Source organism: Phocoena phocoena, chromosome 17, assembly GCF_963924675.1.
Source record: "Phocoena phocoena chromosome 17, mPhoPho1.1, whole genome shotgun sequence".
Lineage (NCBI taxonomy): Eukaryota > Metazoa > Chordata > Mammalia > Artiodactyla > Phocoenidae > Phocoena > Phocoena phocoena.
This window is the reverse complement of record NC_089235.1, coordinates 12,703,445-12,729,443: the sequence shown is the minus strand read 5'-3', so window position 1 is coordinate 12,729,443 and position 25,999 is coordinate 12,703,445. Positions and strand designations below refer to the sequence as shown.

Genomic DNA, 25,999 nt, shown 5'->3' with positions numbered 1-25,999 from the left:
AAGTAACATTTATTGAGAATCTAATATTTATTAGGCACTATAATTAAATAAAAAAGATACAGTATCTACCTTCATAAAATCTATAGCCCGATAAGACAAACTTATCGGCAATAATAATAAAGTGTGCTAAATTCTCCCAAGAGAAAAAAAGTCTACATAAAATAGGGGAAGTGAAAAAGAACAGGGGAAACGAGAAGCCTCTCCAATCCTGAGGTTCAGAAAGTGTAAAAGAATAAAGCGTCTCCAGCTGAGAGGGTTACAGGGGATTCCAGTACCCTGGGGGGGTGGGGCGGAAACTCAGTTTTAATTACATCAAGAACGTGAAAGAAATAAGAAGACAGAGGATAAAGGAGTTTGTTCATCGCGGGCAGAACTGCACAAGGTATAGTGAAAAGGTCTGGGAGGAAAAGGAATGGTATAAGGTTAGGTTGTAGAGAGGAAGCAAGATAAGCCATTTGAGAGCTCCTACATAAGGAATCACAGGTCTGATGGGTTACAAGGTTACAAGCAAATTAGTTGAGGAGGTAAGATGGTGGGGAGGGAGGAAACTCGATAGCATGTCAGGATCCACCTGTGGCATAAACAGATGCCTTTACGCATAGAATTTCTGGTGGATAGAGACTTCTATCTCTCTATAGGTCACCATTTGTGTACTGGGTTAATTTCTTCTAGATTCTAGTAAAAAAAAAAAAGTTTGAAGTTGAGGCTTCAGACATATATACAGCCTCCAGATTTCTGAGATCCTATGTGTCATTAGACTCCCCAAGGGTGAACAATAGGACATTTTCTTGGCATCCCATTCAGAGGCCTGCAGGGTGCCGTGTACAGAGTACACATTTAGTAAATGTTTCATGGTTAGAAAAGTACTGCCCATTATCCTTAATAATCAATAGATTTATCTGAAGCCAAACTGCTTGAATTTAACTTCCAAATCTGACTTTTACTAGCTGTATGCGACCGTGGGCAAATCATTCAACCTGTGCCTCAGTTTCCTTACCTATAAAATAGTGATGATAATAATACCCACCTCAAAGGGTTGTTGTGAGGACTGAATGAATTAAAACATATAAAGTATTTAAAAACAATGGCTGGTACACAGTAAGCACCTTCCTGAGGCATTATTTTCATAGAGCATGAGATCCATTAGCTTTGTAACGTTGTACTACTATACACTGCAATGAATATGTTAACTACTTTTTCAAACTTCAACCATCACTTATGGCTGGTCTATGAAGTTATTGCTTACCTGGATCAAAATTATCACCAAATATTCTCTTGGCAGGAATCTTCAGGGCCATAGCAGGAAATTGTTTCCTTAACTAGAATTGAAAACATAACATTATATGAACTTAATTTTATAGGTCTTCCAGATATACATGTACCAAAACAAAATACAATCTGATTTTCAAAAAAATCCGCCATAAGACGTACCTTTAAGTATATCATGATCAAATGTACAATATTAAATTATACCAATAAAATACCATTAGTCTGACCAATCCCATTTTGTCCCAATAAAACACTTAGTATCTTTGTGACCTGGAATAAGTTACTTAACATCTCTGAGCTTCAGTTTTCTTGTTGGAAGATGGGGATAATCTTCGCACTTACCTTAGTGATTTGTTATGAGGCTTAAAGAAAATCATCTATGTTAAGTGCTTAGACTAGAACCTGGAGTATAGGTTTTGAACACGTTACTCACTGTTTTATTACCTCAGGAGATGTGATGTTTGTGTTCTCTCTAAGTGAACACACTGACAATTGTTTTCTGAGAAAGCTGATGAATTCTGCTTTCAATATACCCTCTGCTCTAGCCTTCCTCCTATTAATAATTGTTTCTCAGATTTGCTTATCCCCAAAGAAAGAAAAACTTCGTCCTGAAGAAATTAAATTTGGGCAGTAAAGCCATAAAAATGGGTAAATGCTTATTTTTACTGTAAGCTTGATGTCAAAAAACCACACATACACAGTCTTACCAATCCTTGCATTCCTCTAGTAAATTTAGATGTTTTAGAAACAACAACGAAACATACACTATGTATACACAAACACACACACATTATATATATACCTCCACTGACAGGAAATACAAATAGGAGAATGTATTAATCACTCTACACCATAAGCATGCTCTCAGTAAAATTCAGAATGAAAAATCTGCAGACAAATGACCCTGTTTCAACAAAAAATTGTAAAAAAAATAAATAAATAAAGGAAAGAGAGGTGGAGGGGAAAACAGTGATTAAAAGACAGGTCATAAAATCAACTATATTTCAACAAAATATTTTTTAAAAAGTTAAACAAAAAAAATAAACTTATAACAATGTTTAAAAAAAAAGACACTTCAGGGCTTCCCTGGTGGCGCAGTGGTTGAGAGTCCACCTGCCGATGCAGGGGACACAGGTTTGTGCCCCGGTCCGGGAAGATCCCACATGCCGCGGAGCGGCTGGGCCCATGAGCCATGGCTGCTGAGCCTGCGCGTCCGGAGCCTGTGCTCCACAACGGGAGAGGCCACAACAGTGAGAGGCCCGCGTACCAAAAAAACAAAACAAAACAAAACGAAACAAAAGACACTTCATAGACTTATCAACCAGTTTATATGACATTAAGTATTTGACATTAAGGCATTATTGTTAATTATTTTTAGATGTGATAATGATATTGTATGTATTTTTTTAAAACAATCTTTATCTTTTTAAAGATGTATACAGAAATATTTACAAATGGAAAGACATGATGTCTGAAATTTGCTTCATAATTCAGTGGGCTGGCTAGGGATAGAGATGAAACAAGAATGGCCGTGTACGGTAACTGCTGGAGATGGATGGCACATTACATTATTTTCTCTATTTATACTAGTCTCTCTACTTCTGTATGTGTTCAACAAGCTTTTAATAAAAATCTTCCAAATGTAAACTACAGTCATAAATACACATTTAAACTGACAGTTAACATTTTACAGATTGGAAATTTCACTTTTTTCTTTATTCTAAAAGGAGCATAGGGAAAGAATTTGTGTTTTCAAACTTGGAGAAATCCAGTCCAGGTTTAACTTCACTTCTGTAGTTTCAAAGAACACAACTGATACCATTCCCCTGTTGTTTTCTTAGCTCCTCACCACAAAAGGCAGAATTGGAAGGAGTTACATAAAAAGAGAGGAAGACACAGAAAATGGGAAAATTAAGAAAAAGATGAAAAAAGGAAGAGAAATACAGGAAAAATGAGGGAGATGGATGGTAAAGACTCAACTAACATTAGGGAGAATTTTCTGCAAAAAGCTTAACATGGGCTGCTTGATGGAAAGAGAATTAAAGTGATCATGTGGGAGGAGTGCCCCCAATAAACTTTCCTACTTTACCTTTATAACTAAAGATACTCAAATATTAACACCTAACTTTCATGACTTAAGGAAACACAGGAAGTTGTGCAGCTAGACAACATTTGATTCATTCTGGCCCATTTAGGAAGTAATTTACCTCTTAACTGAGATATGCTTACTTTCCCCCATATTTAAAATATTTTACAAATGATAACCCATAGACATATATCCATCTAACACTATTTTTAAAATCAAGAGACAGGGATAAGAAAACTGAAAAAGTTAACTTTTAAAATATGAAACAGTTTTTTCTGGAGGATGCCTAATAATCTACCATTTTAAAAATAACAACATGAGGAGATTGCTATTTATTGTTAGAGCAGAAGAAATTTAAATTTGTGATTTGAGGCCCAATTGCTTTTTTTTCTTAACTGAAGCAAAGCTTGGAACCCAGAGCTGTCTCAATAACCTGGGGTCTCTAATGACCAACACAGGCAGTGTCCTCTGGCCTCCTACGTATGCATAACCTTAAAGGCAATGCTCTCCACAAACACTGGTCCCTGTATAAGATCTGGCCTGATGTGTTAAAATGACCATGGTGCTCTAGCTTCCTATGGTAGAAACTGTAACTGTAAACACTGGATGAAAAATAATATCTGAACTATGAATATATAAAGCAGGTTTTAGTTATTTAAATAACTAATGATCTCAGGTAACTGTCAGGCTTTTGAAAGTCAATATTCATTTCAGCTGTGTTAGCTACTTAAAATCTGGAACCTTAGACTAATTTCTAAGAGAATGAAACCATGGAAGGTAGGTAGGCTTATGACAGACTTTCAGACCTAAAGCTTATAGTTGGGCAATTTAACCACAAAGAGCATGATGATTAACAATTGTTAGAAAGGTAGGTAGAAAGGACTTATTTCTAATCTCCTATGACACTGAAATGTATTTTAAGCTGTACATTTAGTTTTCATATCTTCAATAGTTTATCTGAAACTTCTCAACAGTCCTCTCTCCACCCTTTTTGGTAAGAATTCCAAAGTCAGGATGTTTTGAAGAACCCCTTACCCTTTTCTGCTTATCTGATATATATTAAGTATTATTTAATTATCAAATAAATCTCATTTTCCAGTTTTCTCAGGTGTTTTGTTTTAAATAAAAATCTTGTAGACTGTTACTTACCGTGTTGTAAAGCTTATCGAACTCCGCATATCTTCTGAAGACAAACCACTCACTCCTGCCCACTGAAACCAGAACTTTATAAACCTGTGGAAATAAAAAATAACAATAAAATTTGATCACAAAAAAAAGCACATTAGCTATTTACATATGCAAATAACCTGCTTTCATACTCATGAAACTGATATTAGACATTACTATTTATACGTGATTCTCCAAGATACAGAAGTATACCAACTGAAACACTTATTTTATCTTGTTGAAAAGTGTTTTATTTTTAAAATGTTATGAAATATTTCCATAGTTTTCAGAGAATAACACAATGAATACCCATGTACTCATTATTTAGATACTCTGAATTCTAACATTTGGCCATTCTTGTTTCAGATTTTCTTCCCCCAAAATAAAACATTATAGTTTAAGCGGATGCCATTCTGCTCTCTTCTTCCCCAGCAGTAACCACTACCACGAAATGATAAAGTATTTTCAAAAGGAATGCCTGGAACACAGTAAACACTAAATTATTAGTTCTCCTCCTTTCAGGGCATCTTTTACACAGTATTTTTCAAACTAAGAATTTATCCTCAGATTTCCTACTACCATCTTAACCTGTGTTTAATATTTTCATATATACATAATTTCACATAACCACAGTCAACAACCCTATGAGGAAATAAGCAGAATAAGCATTACAACCCCCATTACAGATGAGGAAATGATGGCCCCCCAAAGTTAAGTAACTTGCCCAAGTTCACAGACTTGTGAGACTAAAATCTAAATCTTCTAACCCTCCATGCACTAGAACAAGTATCAAATCAACAGTTATAATACAGAATTAACTCTCATAATTCGTCCCACAGATACTCTCAGAATATAATTCAACATACCAATGTACAGAAAACAATTTGGAACCCCAAAGATCTTTTATAATTGCTAAAGAGAAAAATAACAAGGATCCAGGTATATGAGGAAAGGTTCACTGATGTATGGCTTGGGTTATCAATCTCACTATTTTACAGTGAAGATTAGGGGAAAGAGATATTTACAATACAATTGTCCATAGTCTGTTAGATAACAGAGTAAACCAGGTTTATTTTAGAAGACGGGCATACAAATATGTATAAACTATCCTTTCCCACAAAAGACTGGAAAGCTACACTCACCAGTTCATAGTTAGATAATACTGTGAAGAAAGATCTCCCTGATACTGCATATGATTATAATGTAGGAATTCTGCAGTATTGTTGAAGATATGGTCACATTAACAGGCCCCTAGTACGAGGGGCCCCAGAACGTAAAGCCATATCCCCCTGTGAGAAAGGGATCAGGTCTCACCTGGAAAGTGAAGCAAAGTCATTGTATCAGTTACCTGGATAAGTGATGAATCACTTAAGCAGAGACAAAAAGAGCATCCAGGCACCCTACGTGAGCAACAGGGGTAAGAGGATTTTCTGGTATTAACTAAGAGGACATCAAGTTGTCCTAAAGGAAGCTACTGGGTGTAAGATATCAGAATCATTTATAAGATGACACTGCTCCCATGGGAGAGAGTGCAGAAGTAGAGGAAAAAGAACCTAGTCTGGGTGCTGACAAAAGTTGAGCCATGTTTTTAGGAGGAGACTACAGATTTATCTCCTACAGCATTCAGGATCAGATAGGCCTGGAAGCAGGCCTGCTGCCAAAGGATCAGATACTTAGGTTTATATGATTACAAGATTCTTGAACAAACAGCACTGTTAGTGCTGACTTCCCAGTGGGATAAGTTGGCTTCCCATAGATACTCAAGTACAGCCAAGATGAGAACCCAAACCTAGGTTCCAGGCCAAAGCAGTTCTGCTGCAACTCTATTTACAGGAGCTTAAGATAAAGCCCTGTGAAGTTATTAATTGGCAGGATGATTTATGAACAAGGGCTTATTAAGTAAGTTCTAATAAAATACCAACAGGCAAAAACAAAACCTCTTCAAATTTTAAAAAACACTCTCATTTGCAAAAATGCACAAAATTTCACAGAAATAGTACAATAATAACAGTACAATAAATCTTATTAAGTTTTTTTAAAAAATATTTCCTTGTTGCCTGTCTTGCCCCACCAGAATGTAAGTTCTTTGAGAGCAAGGGCTGTATCATTCTTGCTACCCACTGTATTCCCAGTGCCTAGAACAGCCCTGGTATAAGACAAGAAACTCAAGGACAATTTGTTGAGTGGATAAATGAAAGTATAATTTAGACTTGGTTTAAGCCAAGACATCCTAGAACACAGTGCATTTCTCTGTAAAGTCATTTAAAAGACACATGAAAACTAGAGTATAAAAATATTATTGAGGGGCTTCCCTGGTGGTGCAGTGGTTGAGAGTCCGCCTGCCGATGCAGGGGACACGGGTTTGTGCCCCGGTCCGGGAGGATCCCTCATGCCGCGGAGCGGCTGGGCCCGTGAGCCATGGCCACTGGGCCTGCGTGTCCAGAGTCTGTGCTCCGCAACAGGAGAGGCCACAGGGGTGAGAGGCCCGCGTACCGCAAAAAAAAAAAAATATATATATATATATATTATTGAATAGTTAACGCAGTGTCTATTTTTGTTCCCCAATAATACACAGACATGCTGAAGCTGGACAGAGTCTGTGCTGGGTGGGGTCGGGTCTATCTGTGTTGAGTAGAATCAAGTTTCCTGAGGACTGGGGACTGTACTGCAGTGATCAGCAACTAACATGTGAACTTAATCCTACTTTTCATTCAACTTCAATTCAACAAATACTTACTGAACCTCCATCTCTGTTCTAGGTACTGGTGAAACAATAGTGCGGGAGGTTCTTGCTTCAAAGAACAAATTCAGGGAAAGCACACATAAATAAACCCAAAGTATGTCAGGTGGTGATAACTGCTATTAAAAAACTACACAGGGTAAGCAGGACAGAGTGTGAAGATGCTATTTTATACAGGGTGGTCAGAAAAACCCTCTCTAACAACAAGGCAACATCTGAGCATCTGAAGGAAGGAAGTGAACAAGGGGATCTGGATAGAGCCTTGGAGAACTCAGGGGACACCTCTGGGGACAGCTGGTAAGAGTGACACTATAGGCCTCCTCGACCTTTTCACAGAAGACGTGGAAATACCTCTACCACGAAAAACAAAAGGACACCTGAGATAAGATAACCCATCGCCTGTATTTGCTATGTATGAACTTCCATCAAACTTGGCAGGAGGTTATGCCCTTGAAGGAGAGAATGGTCCAAAGGTAAATGTAAGGAGAGGGAAGGAAGGAAAACTTCACACACTCCACTATCTCATGCTAAGTATACCGACCTCTTGTTTACCATCAATATGATGTTTCTAAAACCGGCTTATACGAATGCGGAAGAAACGCTGAAGGTACTGCTGCAACATCTGCGGAGAGGCAAATGGCCAGACACACACTGCAACCCCTCTGCTCTGGGCTTCTCTGCAGGGTGTGGAGGTATGCTTACTAAGGAAGGGAGAACAGAAGACAGAAGGGCTGTTTCCAGCTCCTTGTCTGAGGCTCTGGGAGAAAACCACCATTGGGGGTTAAGAAGGCAGAGTGGGGTGGTCCAAGGGTTTAGTTTAACTCCTCAGCTTTCCTCAACTCCCATGTGACATGGACCTGAGCTGAAAGTCACTTGTCATGGCACTCAGCTGGCAGGGGCCGGGTGACCCCCTGGTCAGAGACCAGGGTAGACCACCTGAGTCAGGAGAAGGTGGAGGGCACGCAGAGCTTCAGTGGGGTCTACAGCCATCACGCGCCAAGGGGAAGCTGAGTCAGCAGTCAGTCACCACGACCCTTGCCAAGCCAACAAAGGGCAGATCACAAATCAGTTCATCAACTGCAGATGCCAGCAGTGGATGCCAACAAAATGCCCAGGACTGGCAGGTCAACCACAGCTGGATGTCTGCCAGACCAGTCACTCTACACCTGGAATGGCAAAGATCTAGACAATGACAAGAATGCCAAGCCTTCACCAGGCTACCGTGAGGTCAGTCATCAACTGAACAAACACTGTGAAAGGGGACACCTCTCCTGCCACAAACCATGATGCCAAGTCGGAGAAGGAGTGTGTGTTCAAATAAGAGAAAGAGAGCACAATGAAGATAGGCTGGGCATTTTTACTTAAAAGAACTGCTTAGGGCTTCCCTGGTGGCACAGTGGTTGAGAGTCCGCCTGCCGATGCAGGGGACACGGGTTCGTGCCCCGGTCCGGGAAGATCCCACGTGCCGCGGGCGGCTGGGCCCGTGAGGCATGGCCACTGAGCCTGCACGTCTGGAGCCTGTGCTCCGCAACGGGAGACGCCACAACAGTGAGAGGCCCGCGTACCGCCAAAAAAAAAAAAAAGAACTGCTTAAATTTTAGCTCAAACTGTTGAACAGAATTGGGTTAAATGAATTTCTTCACACTGCTCAGTGGGTGGGGCTTTACAAGGAAGGCCAGATCAGTTACAGACACAATAAATGACATTTTTTTCAGGGAGAGGAGGACAGATCTCTGTATATACTAACAAGACTACTGGAACTAAATATAATACGTTTCATTACACTAATTAGAAAAGTGACTATTCTCCAAATAGCAGTCACTGATACACTGACTCAGCCAAATATTCATTGTGCTTATTCTTTATAAAGTCCTACAGTAGATACCATGGTGATAAAAAGTAAAATTAGAAATGGACTTTACCTTTATGGTGAAAAAATGAGTTAGAATACTCATTTAAAAATATTTTTTAAATGGAGAAGAAAATGACAAATGTCTTAAGAAAGATACTGTGGAAATTTCAAGACAGTGGTTCTTCACATGGGATCAATGAATTTTGGAGTCCATTGACACCCTGAGATGTGATGTGTCACAGAACCACGTGTATGCACATTCTCTGGTGAGATGGTCTATCAGACAGTTTCACAAGTTTCTCCAAAGGGAGAGGTAAACAGACAAAACTCTGCACTAAAAAAGGAAATTGTATTCCATTATAGTACACAGAGAAGACTCTGGAGGATATATCATTTGAAAGATAAGTAAAATCTGCAAAGTCTGGGGAGGCCATTCTAGGGTAAGGAAGAACAGCAGAATTGGAAATATTCTCTACGTTCCATTTTGTTCCATATGCTTTATATTACATACTTACAGTAAACCTCTTCTTTTTCTCTCTGTGTTCATCAGAGCTGGGAATGCTTACACTTGGACAGCTTTCCTTGTAGTCCATGGTATAATCCCTTTGAGTTTACTGCCTCAAAAGGACACCAAAAAGTGAGTCCGAAGAAATAGTCAGCAGAGGACAAACACAATTAGCTAATCCAAAACATAAAACCTCTTGAGGTAATGTTCAAATTCCATCATGCAACCTTAACCAACAGAAAAAAAAAAAAAAATTAGCAAAATGATTTTAAAATACCGTAATTTGCCATTCCTTGCTCACAGAACCCATTTTATGCTTATTCTGCCAGGAATTTACCTTTGATCATAAGTCTCAGCCCAGGTGAGAAACACAGTTTCTGTTATGTCCCTGTCGATAGCTAAGTCACAATCAAACATTTACGTCCCATCTACCTTCTTTTCTACTAAGAAACTCCGGGAGTTTATACACCATGGCTCATATGGACTAAGGGCTCTCAACTAAAAGGACTCTAGTTTGATGGATTTAAGAGCAGGGTTTTTCAAAGGATGGTTTTCAAGCTTCTAGCATCAAGATGAACAGGTGAAGTTTGCTTCAGATTAGGAACCTGTATGGTAAGCTAATTATTTACCTCCCATTTACCAAATGAGGCAACTGTCACACAGACAGGTTAAATGATTTGAAGCCAAGCTGTCTGGCTCCAGGGTCCTGACTCTTACCCACTGTGCTAGGCTACATTTTAACAACTATGGATAATTCTTATGCACTGGACCCCTGGTCAGAGATATTACAGTAGATCTTCATACAAAACAAATACAATTATGCTAATATTATCATCCCACCCACGGACAAAGGGCTCAAGATGTCACACTGATGTCACCTTTGCTACACACAGTAGCCCACAGTCTCCACTGACACCAAATAATACCTTTTAAAGGGTGAGTCTGCCAGGTTCCCTCGGTGATTAATTTCAGGAAGTCACTGTGACTGATCTAACATTTGCAAATAAATTATATTCAAGTAACGATTTCAAATATCTATCAGCAGACATCAAATAATCAGGTATAATGAAATGTAACTGATTACAAAGGTGGTTCCTTTGAGATGATTCAAAGCCTACTTTGTTGGATTTGCTGCTGGAAATGCAGTCAGGAAGGATTTATATGCAGTTAAATTAGTTGTTAGAAAACATGGTCCCCTCCTAAGCTTAGGGTGCAGCATTTGTTACAAGTTAGAGTACCCTAAAACCCCACAAGAGCAGCTTCCCCCCCCCTCCTCCACTAGACCAGGGCACCATCTTGACAAGAGCCTTGTCCTCCAGGCACAGTGCTCTTCTGCTAAGCAACCAGAGCAAGTGGAACTACAGCTCTTCAAAGGCAGGTGAGCCCTGTCCAGGAGCCCCAGGACCCACACCAGCGCATTCTGCTCCATCTGCAGCAGACATGATGAGAGGGTGAAGGTTATGGTGCTACACTAGCCGCACCTGTCCCTTGAGAATGTGGATCCAGGGGGTGGTAGGGCCTGCTGGTACTACATTTACGTACGCGCTTGAAAGCCTACTGTGCCTTACCGTGCGTGGTCCGGAGGAGCAGAACTAAAGGAGAACATCACGCCTCAGGCCTTCCCTATGGAATGGACATTAAGATATGACATTAAGTGGCATCAGGAACAGACGAGGGAGAAAGACCTGGCGGGGAAGGATAAGTTGTCCACACAAGGTGCCCAGGGGACATCTCAGCCTACGTGGACAGCAGGCGGTTAAGTGTAGAGCCCAGCACTCAAGGGGCACACTCAAATCTGGGCCAGAAATACCAGTCTGGCAAGAGTGCTAAATGGTCCCCATTTGCCCTTCCAGATCCAACACCACGCTTCTCCCCCCGACACGGCCCAGAAGGCGGGCCTCTGTGGACCTCACACTGAGGCAGCCTGCCTCCCGCCCTTGCCCTCTGGCTTCTGGTTGGGTTCATCCAATGCGAGGCATTAGCAGGAGTTGGAAGGGTAGGAGGTATTTAGTTCTCCTCCTCCCTTTCTAACAGGCAGTGGTTTCTCCACCCAAGGCCACAGTCCCCACCAGGTGACCCCTCTCCCACAGCTACAGTTAAGGCCTGGGAGTAGTACGGCTTCCAAACAGTGTTAGAAGGGGTGCTTCACCACGCCCTGCTGCTGCTGCTTCTGTCACCTCTGCCCACAACAGCTTAGTAAATAGTCCTTTTGTTCGAGTCCCTTCAATTACTCAAGTGTGTCACGACTGATGCAGTAACTGCTGCCAAGAATGACCCCAGGAAACAGACCCTCAAAAATGGGATGCATGTTTGATGCATCCTGATAACCTTCCTATAGAGGGAGGGGAGGGGAAACTGATAATCTGGCACATAGTGATACCAAGATCACTCAAATTCCCTGTCCCAGGATGAAGTATAGGTGGTGAGCAAGGTGCTGTAAGTCCAAGTAGATGATGAAAATGTTGATTTCAAAGATTGTGACATGGGCTGCGGCTGCTTCTGATGGTCTTTGAGAATGTGCACCAAGCAAACGACAAATTGAAAGTTATGAATTCCCAAACAGGTGAGTGGAAAATCTATGGCTGTTATAAAGGAGTCCTTTTTTTCTAATAGCTGCTAATCTGACAGGGCTAAGGATCAAGCCACAGTTTGATGATAAGGGCTGCAGAACCAATTAAACATGCAACCCTGCAAAGTCAAATGATCCTAAATCATGGATGCAGGCACTGGGGCAGATACAAATGAGGCTAAGAATGTTGAACTCCACATTCAGCTGAACATGTCTGCTGAAAGCAGCAATTTACAGCCCTCTGAGAAGACTCAGCCTCCTAACCCACCTCCCATAAAACCCTTTCAAGTTGTTTCACAAGGGGATGCCACTTCTCTTCACCACCTACTCCCACTAACCCCTCATGGCCTCCTAATGGGAATTAGGTGCCAAAAGAGCCCCGAAAGAAGTTCAAAGCCTACTGAGAGGAGCCTAACATTCACAGGATGTTAGACCAAGGAGGACTGAGTGTTAAGATTGCTGTGGCCCCAAACACAGCCACAGATGTATCCCACCAAGCTTTCTCCAGACCTTACCCAAGAGGTACCAGCAGCCATTCACAAGGGTGACTGTCCACTGGGGAAAGAGAAATGCGTAGTCTTTCCAAGGGTTACCGCACACTAGTTCTGAACTAATCCCAGGAGACCTAAAACGTGGTCCACCAGTCAGAGCACCCATCTCACTCCAGAGAGGAGGTGAGAGATAAAGTCAACCCTGGTATCTCATGGTAGGTCCAAGGGGAGCACAGGCCCATCCTGTGGTTATTTCCCTAGTCCTAGAATTTTAGTGGAAATAGATATACTTAGTAACTGGCCAAATCCCTGCATTGATTCCCTGTTCTGTCATAAAAGCCATTAGGGAAGACAGGGCCATGAAGAAGCCCTTGGAACTCTCCCCCGTTTCCCCACAAAGAAAGCAAACCAATAACTATACCCCATCCCTGGAGAAGCTCACAAACCAGTACCACTATCAAAAATTTGAAGGACGCAGGGGTGTTGGTTCCTATTACATCCCCGTTTGGCATGCCTGTTTACCTAGACCAAAGGCAAAAGACCTTAGAGCATGACTATGGATCACTACAAATTTAACCAGATGGTGATGCCAATCACGACTGCAATTCCAGATGGGATATTTTTGCTGGAGAAAATAAGCATAACCCCTGACATCTGGTAAGCAGCTACTGACCTGGCAGAGGGTAAGGGGAACGTAAAATAAGTACTAGAAGAAAAAAGGAATGATTACCAACTTGAGTCAAAAGATTAGCTACAGACGCAGAGACTACAGCAGCTTTGTTTTAGTTTTTTTCTGTTACGTTACACAAAGAACACTAGCAGTGCCTCCATGGGGGAGCACGAATGAACTGGCTGCAGTGACTAGAGGGCATTGCGTTTCCCGAGTTAGGAACGGGAGCTTTACGCCCAAAGGGTGAGTGAATGCTCATGGACAGAAAGAAGAAGACTGCGCTGGATATTCTCTATTTTCCTTTTCAGATCCATCTCCACCCTGCTCCACACCCCAGGGCACCAACCTCTAAAGCCTGCACCCCACAGGCTCCCTTGTCCTCTAGCTGCTGGCTGATTTCATCCAGAGAGGCACTGGCAGGACACGGGGTGGAAAGAAAAGGATCAGGAAACTGAATTCCTCACCCTGCTCCCTCCTGGGCAGGCTGCTGCTTGGCACTTGCTGCATTCCTCTCTGTAAGACCAAAGCTTCTGTCAGGAGATCCTTTCTCCTTCCTCCTATGACTACAAATTGTACAAATGTACAGTTCTCTACCCCGGGTCCTTGGACACGTTTAAATTATCTGAGCCTTAGTTTCCTAATCTAGGAAGTGAAGCTAGCAACACTTCATATGGTTGTTTTAAGGATTCGAGATGAGTGTAAAAAACCCAGCACTGCACAGGCAGTCAATAAACTGAATCAAGTACATTAACAACTTGTTTCAAATTTGTTTTTATTCCTTCATTCAACAAACACTTATTAAAGCTTTCACTATGCATTAAGCAACAGAAAGACAAAGATAAAATTCTGCTTGCAAGGAACTTACTAATGGGGTTGAATGATAAGCAATACAGAACTTCCAATAGTTGGCTAAGTATGATTTCAGATGCATGCATGGTACACTCTGAGAGCACAGAAAAGGGACACAGACGCGGACTGTCATGTATCCTCAGTCTTGCTAAAAATAAAGCCAAGCAGGCATGGGAGCAAAAGTTTGAAAGATATCACACTTGTTTGCCTCAATTTTCTCTGGAAAAAGGAGCTAAAGTCATAGGTTAGAAATGAATATATTGCTGTGAAGAAAAACGTAGAAAGATTAAATCACTTGCCCTAGCTAGTATTCAGCAAACAGGTGATAGAGCTAGGGTTCAAATCAAATCTGTTCAACTCCAAAATCTGTATGTATTAGTTTGCTGTACCACATTGTCTCTCCTTAAGAAAGATTTTCCTTTCCTTAAAACTAAATCAAACGGGCAACCTAACAATATTTAACATTCAGTGGCTAAGCAAGATTATAAACCAGACTGTGCTTTACTTGTATCAATCTGATTGCTCCTCACAACAGCCCCACTGAGAGGAAACCCACCAGAAAATGAAGCATAAAAAGATGAAGTAGGGCTTCCCTGGTGGCACAGTGGTTGAGAGTCTGCCTGCCGATGCAGGGGACACGGGTTCGTGCCCTGGTCCGGGAAGATCCCACATGCCGCGGAGTGGCTGGGCCCGTGAGCCATGGTCGCTGAGCCTGCGCGTCCAGAGCCTGTGCTCCGCAACGGGAGAGGCCGCAGTGGTGAGAGGCCCGCGTACCGCAAAAAAAAAAAAGATGAAGTAACCCACCCCAGTTAGTGGAGTCAGGATTTGAACCAGCAGTGGTCTGACTTTAGAACCTTTACCCATTATACCACACTGCCTCTCCAACATATATATACTCTAAAGAGTCCTCTGGAAGGCAATGAAGAAGGTTCATAGATGTTATTTTTAAGTGGTCAGAAGTAAAATTTTGAAAAAGCAACCCTATTGCTGTAAATTTAAGGTATATTTATTCTGTAAAACTGAAGCAATTAAAATTCTGCAAAATCATCCAGTGGCCAGGCAGCCCAATAAAACAGAATGAGAAGAGGACTGATGTAAGAATCCCACACTAAGAAAGAATAGAATAAAAAGCTGTGTTCACGTGGGAATAAAAGTTGGGACTTTGGGGCAGGTTAATAGGTATGCAGGGCTTTTCAAAGAGGAACCAGAAAAGAATCTGCCTTCACTCTGCTGGAGAGTCACAAGATAATCTTGTACATTGGTTCCCAGGAGCAGCTGGCTTGCCTAGGGGTAGATCACATGGCTCTAAGGAGACGTAGTTCAGATACTAACCCAGAAAGGAAGAGCTAACCTTAACATCCAGCTAATGAAATAACTCAGACAAGCCCAACATAACAAAAAGAAGTGGGTCAGATGAGGATAGAACTTTCAGAAGCCAGCTGGATCTTAGGAGTGAGAGTGCTTGGCAAAGATAATGTAACAGCTAGTAAATATTGTATTTATAGTGGTTCTCAACAGGGGAACATTTGGCAATGTCCAGAGACATTTTTGGTTGTCACAGCTTGGGCGGCTGCTAGTGGCTACATGTCAAGGATCATGCTAAGCATCCTACAATGCACAGGACAATCCCTACAACAGAAAATGACCTGGCTCAGAACGTCAGTACTGCTGAGGCTGAGAAACTAACATTTACTGAGTACTAACACCAGGCACCCCCGTTTTATGTGTTCACATGTAACACATCACTTACTCCTCACAGAAGTGTCATTATTCCCATTTTACAGATGAAGAAACCTAGGCTATCAGCTCCACATCCTCACACCGCTTTGGGTGGCAGCACTGTGAAGTGAACACGGCTCTGACCCAAGAGCCCAGTGTGAACATGCTGCCTCTCAATTTCCTATGGTACTGCTGCACACACGCCCTTCTTCTAAATCACCTCTGGAAAAACAAGAGCTGACACCAAGTGTCCATTAGCACCTGGGTTATAGAGAGAGACACGCATAGGAAAAGCAGCTTTCAACTCGGCCACTAGGAGGGGTCAGCGCAGAACAGAGTGTCAGAAGTGCTGCGGAAGACATCACCCAACATCTAACCAACAGCTTAGTACAGAGCAGGCGGGGGGTTTCCCATCACAAGGACCATCAAGGGCTAAATTATGAAATAAAGACAATACAAAAAGGGATGCTACCACAGGATTTTTTAAAGCATTAATAGATTTATATTTTTAATGTGGGGCCTGTAAAAAGTAGAAATATGAAAAAAAGATGAAATTTCATGAGAGAAAACTGTCCAAATTCATGTTATATTAAATTTTTTTGATAAATATTGATTAAAATAGATGGATATTAGTTAAGGATTTCTTTTTTTTTTTTTTTTAAAGAATTTTCCCCTTCATTACCATGCCCATCTTCTTGTCCATTGTATGCAATTATTGTCCTGGATCTTGTCCATCTTTGTTTCAGACAGCCAAAAAAAAAAAAAAAAAAAAAAATGTTCATAAGAAAGTCAAAAGATTCTTAGGCTTTTCCCTCTAAAATATAAGCAGAGACATTCTTAACTCCATTTCCTTCACAATCATGAAGACTGTTTGGTACTGACTAGTGGACCCTACCCAAATTACAAGGTAGATACATTTATAATTATCAGTATCCACTTAACTAATATGGCAGAGAAGGGTCAGTGATTCATACCAAAGCACAAAGGGAAATTAAGAACAATCCTGTTCCAAAAGGAAGGCACAGGCCTAGAAGAGCTACAGATTTTCTTCATCCAGGGGGACAGCACTGGATGCTGTGTGTTTGGAAACAAGGATCCAAAGGAGGGAGCCGACAGAGACAATCGAGGAAGAGACAAAAGAAAATCTGTGCACAGGCTTTGGGCATGGCATGGGGACTGGTATGAGAAATGGGAGATGGGGACTGACCCAGAGAATAAGAAAAAGAATTGGGGGTGGGATGAGGGCAGGAATTATTCCCTAGGAGGGTACAGGTCAAGCAGACAGGTTTCATTTTAAACTATATTAAAAGCATCTTCCCAGGACACTCTTACCCCAAGCTAACTGGTTACTTTATTGAAAGTTTACTGTAACAGTATATAATCTGTATCTGTTTATTTCCCCCTCACAGAATACCAGCTCCAAATATATCTGAAATGTTTCAAGAGAAACAAAGCACATCTTTGTCACATCTGTAAATTAAGTTCATTGCAGAAGAGGTGAAAATTCTAACAGGATCTGCCAATGGAAGATACATAGTAACCTTCCCACACATATCACATGATGAATCCGTTACAACTTTTCCTGTTTTCCTTCCTTACTCCTATATCCTTTCTCTAATTCCCACCCCACCCCCTCTTTGATTTCTCTCTCATTCTGTAATCACAAAGCAGTCCTAGTTTTTCATAGGTTTATTGTATCTCTTACTTGAGACATCTTTTATTTATCCTAATTCTCGATAAAGAAAAGTGATTTAAGAATCAGAAATAAAATCTATGCAAAATATCCAATGGGGAGGCACAATACAGAATAATCTGCATCCAACAATTTGATAGGGCTGTTCCAGAATCTGGACAAAAGTTATGTGAGTCTTGGTTTTCTGAAACTGGCTGCATTTTATTAAAGACATCTGAGGAAGGGACTGAGTGAGGAGGTGGAAGTAACTGCTGACAGTCCGTTGTTCTCCAATACTGAAATCAAAACTGCCAGGAGAAACAGGAAGGCCTGAAACTTACCGCAACTAACATGCCCCTCCACTGGTTCCAGAAAAACAGGGCAAGGGTGTAATTGCAGCAGCAATGATCTGCTCTATTCTCCTTGGCCTCTCAAGGCCACCATCTTGGGTTCCCCATCACCAGAACGCCTGCCCTACTTCCAGCTTCCCAAGCTTTCCCACTGAGAGGCACACTACCACATAGAACACTTCCAAGGATGACTCCCTGGGGGACTGTGATCACTGGCAGAGAGATGGGGGGATGGCTGGCTACACGAGCAAAAGAAAAGTGAAGGGGGGATTCACATGGAACCACCAGTGGCAAAATACTGCAGGCCACAGGAAGCCTAGGGTAAAGCTCTTCTAACTGGGGAGGTTGGGAGAATTCAGATTGAGGAGGTATCAAAAAATCCAAAAAACAAAAACCTAACTAAAAAAAAACCCCACAAGAAAAACAATCACCATCACATCTCACAGTCTCTTGGGAGCACCTCCAACCTGGGATCTCTGCTCTGTTCTAACCCCCTTCCAATCCATTCTTCCCACAGCAGACAGAGTGATTTTTTTAAATCACTGTAAATCTGATAATTTCACGCCTTTGCTTAAGCTCTTTCCAGAATCACCAATTTCTCCCCCTTTACTAGATCAATTCATTACTATACATACTAATATGCTAAAATATCTTAATAAAATTCTCCCTAAAAATACAGATTGATTTATTTAACAGATACTTACACAGTGCTTACCATGTACTACAGATATGTAATTAGTCTATGCCCCAACTTTCATTATTTACATGAATGATCCTATCTGATAACACCCTTAACTAAGGTGTTTTATAAACAAGGAAAACTCAGGGTAAACACAGGTGTATAACAGGGTGATATGGATACTTTACTTCAAAGCAAATATTTGTTTTCAAGATTTTGCTTCTGACAGTAAAACTTCACTGGTTAGCACATTAAAAGAAATTTCCCAAAGGACAAAATTTACAACCAATTACAAATTCAAATTATCATACACTTTAAATATAAGCTGTAGTATGTTAGCTTTAAATCCTGACCTACATTAGCTGTTGTCAGTAAAGATAATATGCAGAATTTTACCTTAAAGTTTTAACATTTCAAAAATTAGGACTTAACCCAATCAAATATGGGCAGAAGATCTAAATAGACATCTCTCCAGAGTCATGGACATATACACACTAACAAACGTAGTAAGGTAGATAGCTAGGGGGAAGCAGCCGAAAGGCACAGGGATATTAGCTCGGTGCTTTGTGACAGCCTGGAGGGGTGGGATGGGGAGAGTGGGAGGGAGGGAGACGCAAGAGGGAAGACATATGGGAACAGATGTATATGTATAGCTGATTCACTTTGTTATAAAGCAGAAACTAACACACCATTGTAAAGCAATTATACCCCAATAAAGATGTTTAAAAATAAATAAATAAATAAAAAATAAATAGACATCTCTCCAAAGAAGACATACAAATGGCCAAAAAGCACATGAAAGGATGTTCAACATCACTAATTATTAAGAGAAATGCAAATCAAAGCTACAATGAGGTATCACATTACACCGGTCAGAATGGCCATCATCAAAAAATCTACAAACAATAAATGCTGGTGAGGGTGTGGAGAAAAGGGAACCCTCCTACACCGTTGGTGGGAATGTAAATTGGTACAACCATTATGGAGAACAGTATGGAGGTTCCTTAAAAAACTAAATGCAGAACTATCATATGATCCAGCAATCCCACTCCTGGGCATATATCCGGAGAAAACCGTAATTCGAAAAGACACATGCACCCCAATACTCACTGCAGCACTGTTTACAATAGCCAAGACATGGAAGCAACCTAAATGTCCATCAAGAGAGGAGTGGATAAAGAAGATGTGGTACATTTATACAATGGAATATTACTCAACCATAAAAAAAGAATGAAATAATGCCATTTGTAGCAACATGGATGGACCTACAGATTGTTATACTGAGTGAAGTCAGACACAGACAAATATATGACATTGCTTACATGTGGAATCTAAAAATCGTACAAATGAACTTATATATAAAACAGAAATAGAGTCACAGATGTAGAAAACAAGCCTATGGCCACAAGCAGGGAAAGAGGGGGGGATAAACTGAGAGAATGAGATTGATATATACACAGTACTATATATAAAATAGATAACTAATAAGTACCTACAGGGAACTCTACTCATTACTCTGTAATGACCTATATGGGAAAATAATCTATAAGAGTGGATATATGTATATGTATAACTGATTCACTTTGCTGTACACCTGAAACTAACACAACATTGTACATTAACTATACTCCAATAAAAATTATTTTTAAAAACCCACAAAAATTAGGATTTAGATACATATATTTTTTCCCTATCAACTCTTTCCTGTCAACAGAAACTGCAGATTCATTCCAGGAATGGTAAAATAAATTTAGATGATACTTGTAAGAAAATAAATTAGGCTAATGGGTGCCCTAGAATGGGAAAACCCCAATTGAGGTTTGGGAGGCAAGAGAAAAGAAAAGAGAATTAAATTGCAGAAGTGTCTACACAAGTTCCTGAAACAAGTTTTAATCTATAAGAAAAAAATCACAAGTAAAATAAAAGCATTCACTCAACTGGAATATGTGCAAGCGTATGTTTATAATGAAATGAAGCAAAACATAGTAAATCAAATGCTGATAGAAGACTTAATAAAACTGAAAGCTTCAACAAGAGACAAATTCAAGCATCTTATATCTATCACCTTTCTCTGAAGAGTTAAAAGCTTCTGGCATATATCTTCTCCATATATCCAGAAAATAAATGACGAAAGAAATATGAACATTAAACAACGAAGGGAAAGAAGGTAAACTATTCTCCACAGATCAGAAAAAGGAAGAGAATGTTCAGTCTTACCAGCTCAGAAAACAAAGGACAGTATTATTCGTGCCTAGAGATGCAAAAACAAAATAAAGCTTAGGAATAATTCCTCACAAGAAAATCCAAAGCTGCAGATGGCTCCATGAAGTCTGTCTTGTCCTAATGGTTTTCTGAGTGAGTTTATGTATTTTTTTAAATTAATTAATTAATTAATTTTTTGGCTGCGTTGGGTCTTTGTTGCTGCGCCCGGGGTTTCTCCAGTTGCGGCAAGCTGGCGCTACTCTTTGTTGCGATGCGCGGGCTTCAGCAGTTGTGGTTTTCAGGCGCTAGAGCACAGGCTCAGTAGTTGTGGCCCACAGGCTTAGTTGCTCCGCGGCATGTGGGATCTTCCCAGACCAGGGCTTGAACCCGTGTCCCCTGCATTGGCAGGCGGATTCTTAACCACTGTGCCACCAGGGAAGCCCTGTGTATATTTTTTAAACTTGTGCCTGTCCACCTTCGTGGATGTTGGGTTTGTTGCTCTCCCTGTACTTACTCCCTTCTAAAATTCAGACCTCAGTAACTTCATTGGAATCTTTTCAGGACTGAATTTCACCTGCCTTCTTCCTGAAGTGTCCATATTGTAGAAATGATGGTTGAGGCTCAATATTTAATGACTTAAAGACCCATTAAGGAGAACTTTAAGTTCACTTTTATTTAAAAAACAAATAAGTGGGTGTATATCTTATTTTTCCTCAAAAAAGTAACTGGAATTTGTGTGTGCATGCTTTCTGTCCTCCAGGAGCTTATATGTAGCAACAAAGAAAAGAAAAATGCCCAAAGAATTACAATTCAAGGTAGAGTGTGATAAATTCTTAAAAAGGCATGAAAAAGTCACTAGAATTCAGAGGAAAGCAATACCACATCCAACTGAACCTATCTAGGTATTTGGGGTAGTGGTAACATGTAAGGGAGGTTTTGAAGCCTGGACACTCAAAAACAGAAAGAGCAGCATAAGTTCTCGGTACAAACAGGTTAACAGTCATTAGTCTAATTTGTCTGAATTCCTGCCTACTTGGAGGAAAAGACGGACTCATTAATAAAAAGAGAGAGAGAAACTGTCATGAAGCCACCTTGGGATTTTACAGGGTATTACCATTAAAGCCTTATTTTACTTTCACATTTACAAGCATAAGTTGGAAATCACTTTTCTTATATACAGGAGATAGAGACTGGAAAAGTGGATTTGAGATCATGTTGCAGAGAACTCTGAATGCCAGATTTCTCACTCTGGATTTCATTCTGCAGATAAGAATGTGAAGGCAAACGAAAAGGGAGCTGGTAGAGCTGTAGGTGTAGAGGAGGAAATGAAATGGAGGAGCGCCTGAAGAAATGGGAACTTGGTAACTACTGGAATGGCAGGTTTGCAAAAAACTGGAGAAGTCAGTAGCTATTTGCACATGGAGTGCCAACTAGAAGGAGGACTTAACATTGCCTCAAGGTTTTATTCCTGGGTAACAGGAGAAATAACCAGAAATGGGGAGAGGGTGGATCAGGGCAAAATGAATTGTGAATTGGCTTAAGTACTTACTAGCCCTAGTTGGAAATGTCTGCATGTGACACGCTCTGGTGTCAGGCATTGTTTCCAGGCGCTTAGGGTACAGCAGTGAACACAAGAGGCAAGCACCCTGCCCCCGTGGAACTTACCATCTAGTGGCAGACAAGAGATAACAGACAGATAAATAGACAAATACATATTATAGGAAGAGTAGGGTTGTATGGCATTTTAAATAGGAGGGTCTGACTGAGATAGTAACATCTGAACAAACACCTACAGGTGAGGGAGTGGCCTCTACAAGGGGCCAGGGAAGAGTCAGCAACTAACAGACCAATATCTCCAAATGATTTCACTCCATGATGCTTTTGAAGTTAGCAGCAACTGCAACGTATCTCTTACAGGAGGGGACCCAGTCCTATTTCCTTGGGCTAGCATTCCATGCCTATCTTACCCAATCAAGAAAACTTCACTAATAACACAATGATAACAAACCGCCTAGAAGGTCAATTTGTTTATACTGGCTGTTCACATTCCCTACATGAGAGAAAAGGAGTGCATAAAACAACAAAACCAAAGCACTGCTAGAACATGTTTGTACAAAGCTTAAGAAGACAATCCTCTTGTTCTCAAAGCAATCATTGATGTAGCAACTTTCAGACTTGTGATTTAAATCAAAGGTGCTGAAGAATGATTATGAATCATGCAGTTAAGCTACCAAGCAGGATGTTGCTGAGAGAAAAATTATTCACAGCACCATAAAACTGTCAAAAATAAAAATAGTACTATTATCAACACAAGAAGTAATATCATCCTTTGCTTTTATAATTTGTTGCTCAGCAGAGCTGAATTCTGGTCTAAGCCCTGTCATTTATTGGTTTTGGGTTTTTGGGCCTCATCCTTATTTATAAAGGGCAGCCCATCTGATTTTTCAGATTCCTTTCAATTCTGAGTTTCCATGTGACAGGTTACGATTCTTATGATGTTTATTTAGTTTATGTATTTGGGTACTCTGGTTTACCTCATTTTGCAATAATATTACAAATAAGCACCCACCCAAAATAGTACAACTTATAAGTTCTGTATAAAGTGATATGAACTTCTTTTTAAGCACCAGAGCTTGGTGCTTAAAATGAGGCTACACTCACTGGAAAAGTGCTGCCTTTCTTCATGCCTCTTTCAGAACAACCTTCAAGACTGAGGTTTCTGTATCATTTGAGAGTGGCTTTGATTTGGAGCAAGGTAGGTGGATCACGTCTCTAGTACAACAAAAGAGTAATGAGACCTTTTCCAGTGGGACTCAGTCTTTGAATACTGTTCCAAAGGAATCCCCAAGCAACAGCTCTGCAGAAGGTTTTTCTTTCTGCAGCTTTGAAGATTAATGCCCATCTGACTGCATAATAAAGAAAACAGCCATAGTTATTGTGGACTATGAGGCAAACACTAAGTAGTAACTCATTTAATCCTCATAAAAATCCTATAAGGCTGCATCTCTTCTTATTCTCATTTTTCATATGCAGAAGCAAAGTCATAGAGAAGTTAAGCAAATTGCCCAAGTTTTCACAATTAATAAGTAGATTCAAAGCCTGCTCGCTTAATCTCTACAATCCACTGCCTGTGTAAACCCCGGTGTCCTTGTTTAAATAACAGTCCCATTACCAGTCGCACTCTTCCTGCAATCTGAATAATAACACGAAGTCAAAATAAAGCCGCATCGTAAGTTCACTACCGAGTTTCTCCTCCAGTCCTGAACCACAAACCAGAAATGTATTTTAAAGAATACAAAGTCTCTGGAGTACCTGAGGTCTCTCGAGATTTGTGTGGTGCGTGGAGAGGGGGTGCTTCCCGGAACTAATGAGGTGAACAAGTGCTGCAAAACTAGAGCCCGACCCGGTCTCCCTCACTCGGGGTACTCACGCCACGCGGCCGCCAGCCAGCGCCCTGCGCTCCTACTCCGCGCGGAAGTGGCACCGGGGCCCGTCCGGCCAAACCACACCTGCCTCAGGCGCGCACCCGCGGGGTGCCTCCACCTGACCCACGTGGCGCAGGGCCCCCTGCCCCATACTTACCTTCGGGGACCCACGCCCGGCGTGTGGCGAGCGGGAAGTGCCGCCACAGCTGCGCCACACTCCACCGGGTTCCACGCCGCGCCTCCCGGCCCCAGCGGCGCGCGCTGCGCTCCCTGCCCGGGCCAGACCTCCGGGCCCCGACCCCCGCGGCAGGGCCCGCCCCCACCAATCAACGGCGCCGTCTGGGCCGCTGGCCCCGCCCAAAGCGTGGAGGCAGGGCTTTTGCTCACTCAGCTCCGTCCCCGGCTCGCTCCGGGGTCTGTGCTTCCGAGAGGAGCTGTAGGCAAGGGTGCCGCTGGGAACGGCCTGCGGATGTGTGACCCCCGAGGGAGGAAGGGCTGGATGCAAGCAGAGGGGAGGGATAAAAGGAGAGAGACAGCCGTTGGGGTAAGAGGAAGAAAGGCTTGGGAAGGGGAAGAGAAGCCACTCTCCCCGGGTTCCAGCTAAGGTGTAGGACTGGGTGAGACATCTTAAAATAACGGCGTTCACTTAGGGCACTGACTAATCTCATTGTCTTCGGGCAGGGCAGGAGTCACACACGGATTCTGGGTTCCATGCGTGAGAAGTCACAGGGAATGGGGTTTAGAGGGGCAAAGAAAGGAAGTAATTCCTTTACTGATCTCCACCACACAGCCTCTTTGTTTTAAAAATTGTGGAAAGGACTCCCAGTAAGAATCCTCACTCCAGACTTAAATAAACGTTAATCATTCCCTCTCCCTTCAAACAGCTCCCCTCATACAACTTTTCAAGAGAGCAGACCTGAGTTTGTCATTAATGCCCATAGGGTACAACTGCAAGGTTTGCAATGGCGTGTATGGATAGAGAAAAAAATCAGACTACTGGAAAGGAATTATCTTAACTATTAATTTATTTGATTTGGGAAGGTGAAAAACGATTTGAGGAATCAAGTCAATAACTAATTGAATTATGGTGGGGTAAACACAAGACTCACTTTGCCAGCAAGCAGGATTGATACACAGTAACCTTTGCTAGAAGAATTTCAGAAAATAATGCCAAGAGGCCAGCCTAGCTGCGTGGCCTGAAGGAAAGTCACAATAAGGAAGTCCTCGATTTCCTTATCTGTAAAATGAAGAAATTAGGCCAGGTGCCCTCATGATCTCTAAATGCCCTTCCGCACTCCACGTCATCCTGCCAAGTTCAACAATTAAAGGAGGAGGACCACAGGGAAAGCGCTGTCCAGTCCGGAGCCACACAGAGAAATCGGGAATTTTTAGAAAAAGCCTCAGGGATCTCTGGTATCATTTCATTCAAGCTCTCCTCTCTGACTTTTCTATTTGTAATAATAATAACACTCTACTCCTAGCTCAAAACTTCAGGCTCTTCTTCCCACTCAATCCTCACATTTAGTCACTAGGTCTTTGGTTTTCTCCATTACAGGGTCTCTTCAATGACCCTTCTCATTTTCACTGTCATCTCTGTGCAAAGTACAAATTCAAAGAACTCAGAATCTTGCATCTGACCCCTACCTACTTTTTCTACCTAATCTCCAACCACTCTCTGTGTACACATTTGTCTGACAGACTGTCTCCTCACTGTACAGTATCCACAATGTACAGCCAACACTCCTGCCGCTGCC

The 25,999-nt window shown here is 41.5% G+C and overlaps 1 protein-coding gene across 1 annotated transcript in view; it reads right to left on the bottom strand.

Moving 5' to 3' along the window:
* SGK3 (serum/glucocorticoid regulated kinase family member 3) overlaps positions 1-24,483 on the bottom strand; it is a 73,299-nt gene extending 48,816 nt beyond the window's left edge. Inside the window, exons 1-4 of the mRNA XM_065895687.1 lie at positions 24,403-24,483; positions 9,630-9,846; positions 4,505-4,588; positions 1,247-1,319 (exon numbers count right to left, since the gene is read on the bottom strand). Of these exons, the coding sequence (XP_065751759.1) occupies positions 1,247-1,319; positions 4,505-4,588; positions 9,630-9,707 (235 nt within the window). The 5' untranslated portion in view covers positions 9,708-9,846; positions 24,403-24,483. The remainder of the gene's footprint in view (positions 1-1,246; positions 1,320-4,504; positions 4,589-9,629; positions 9,847-24,402) is intronic.
* Positions 24,484-25,999: the final 1,516 nt, after the last annotated feature.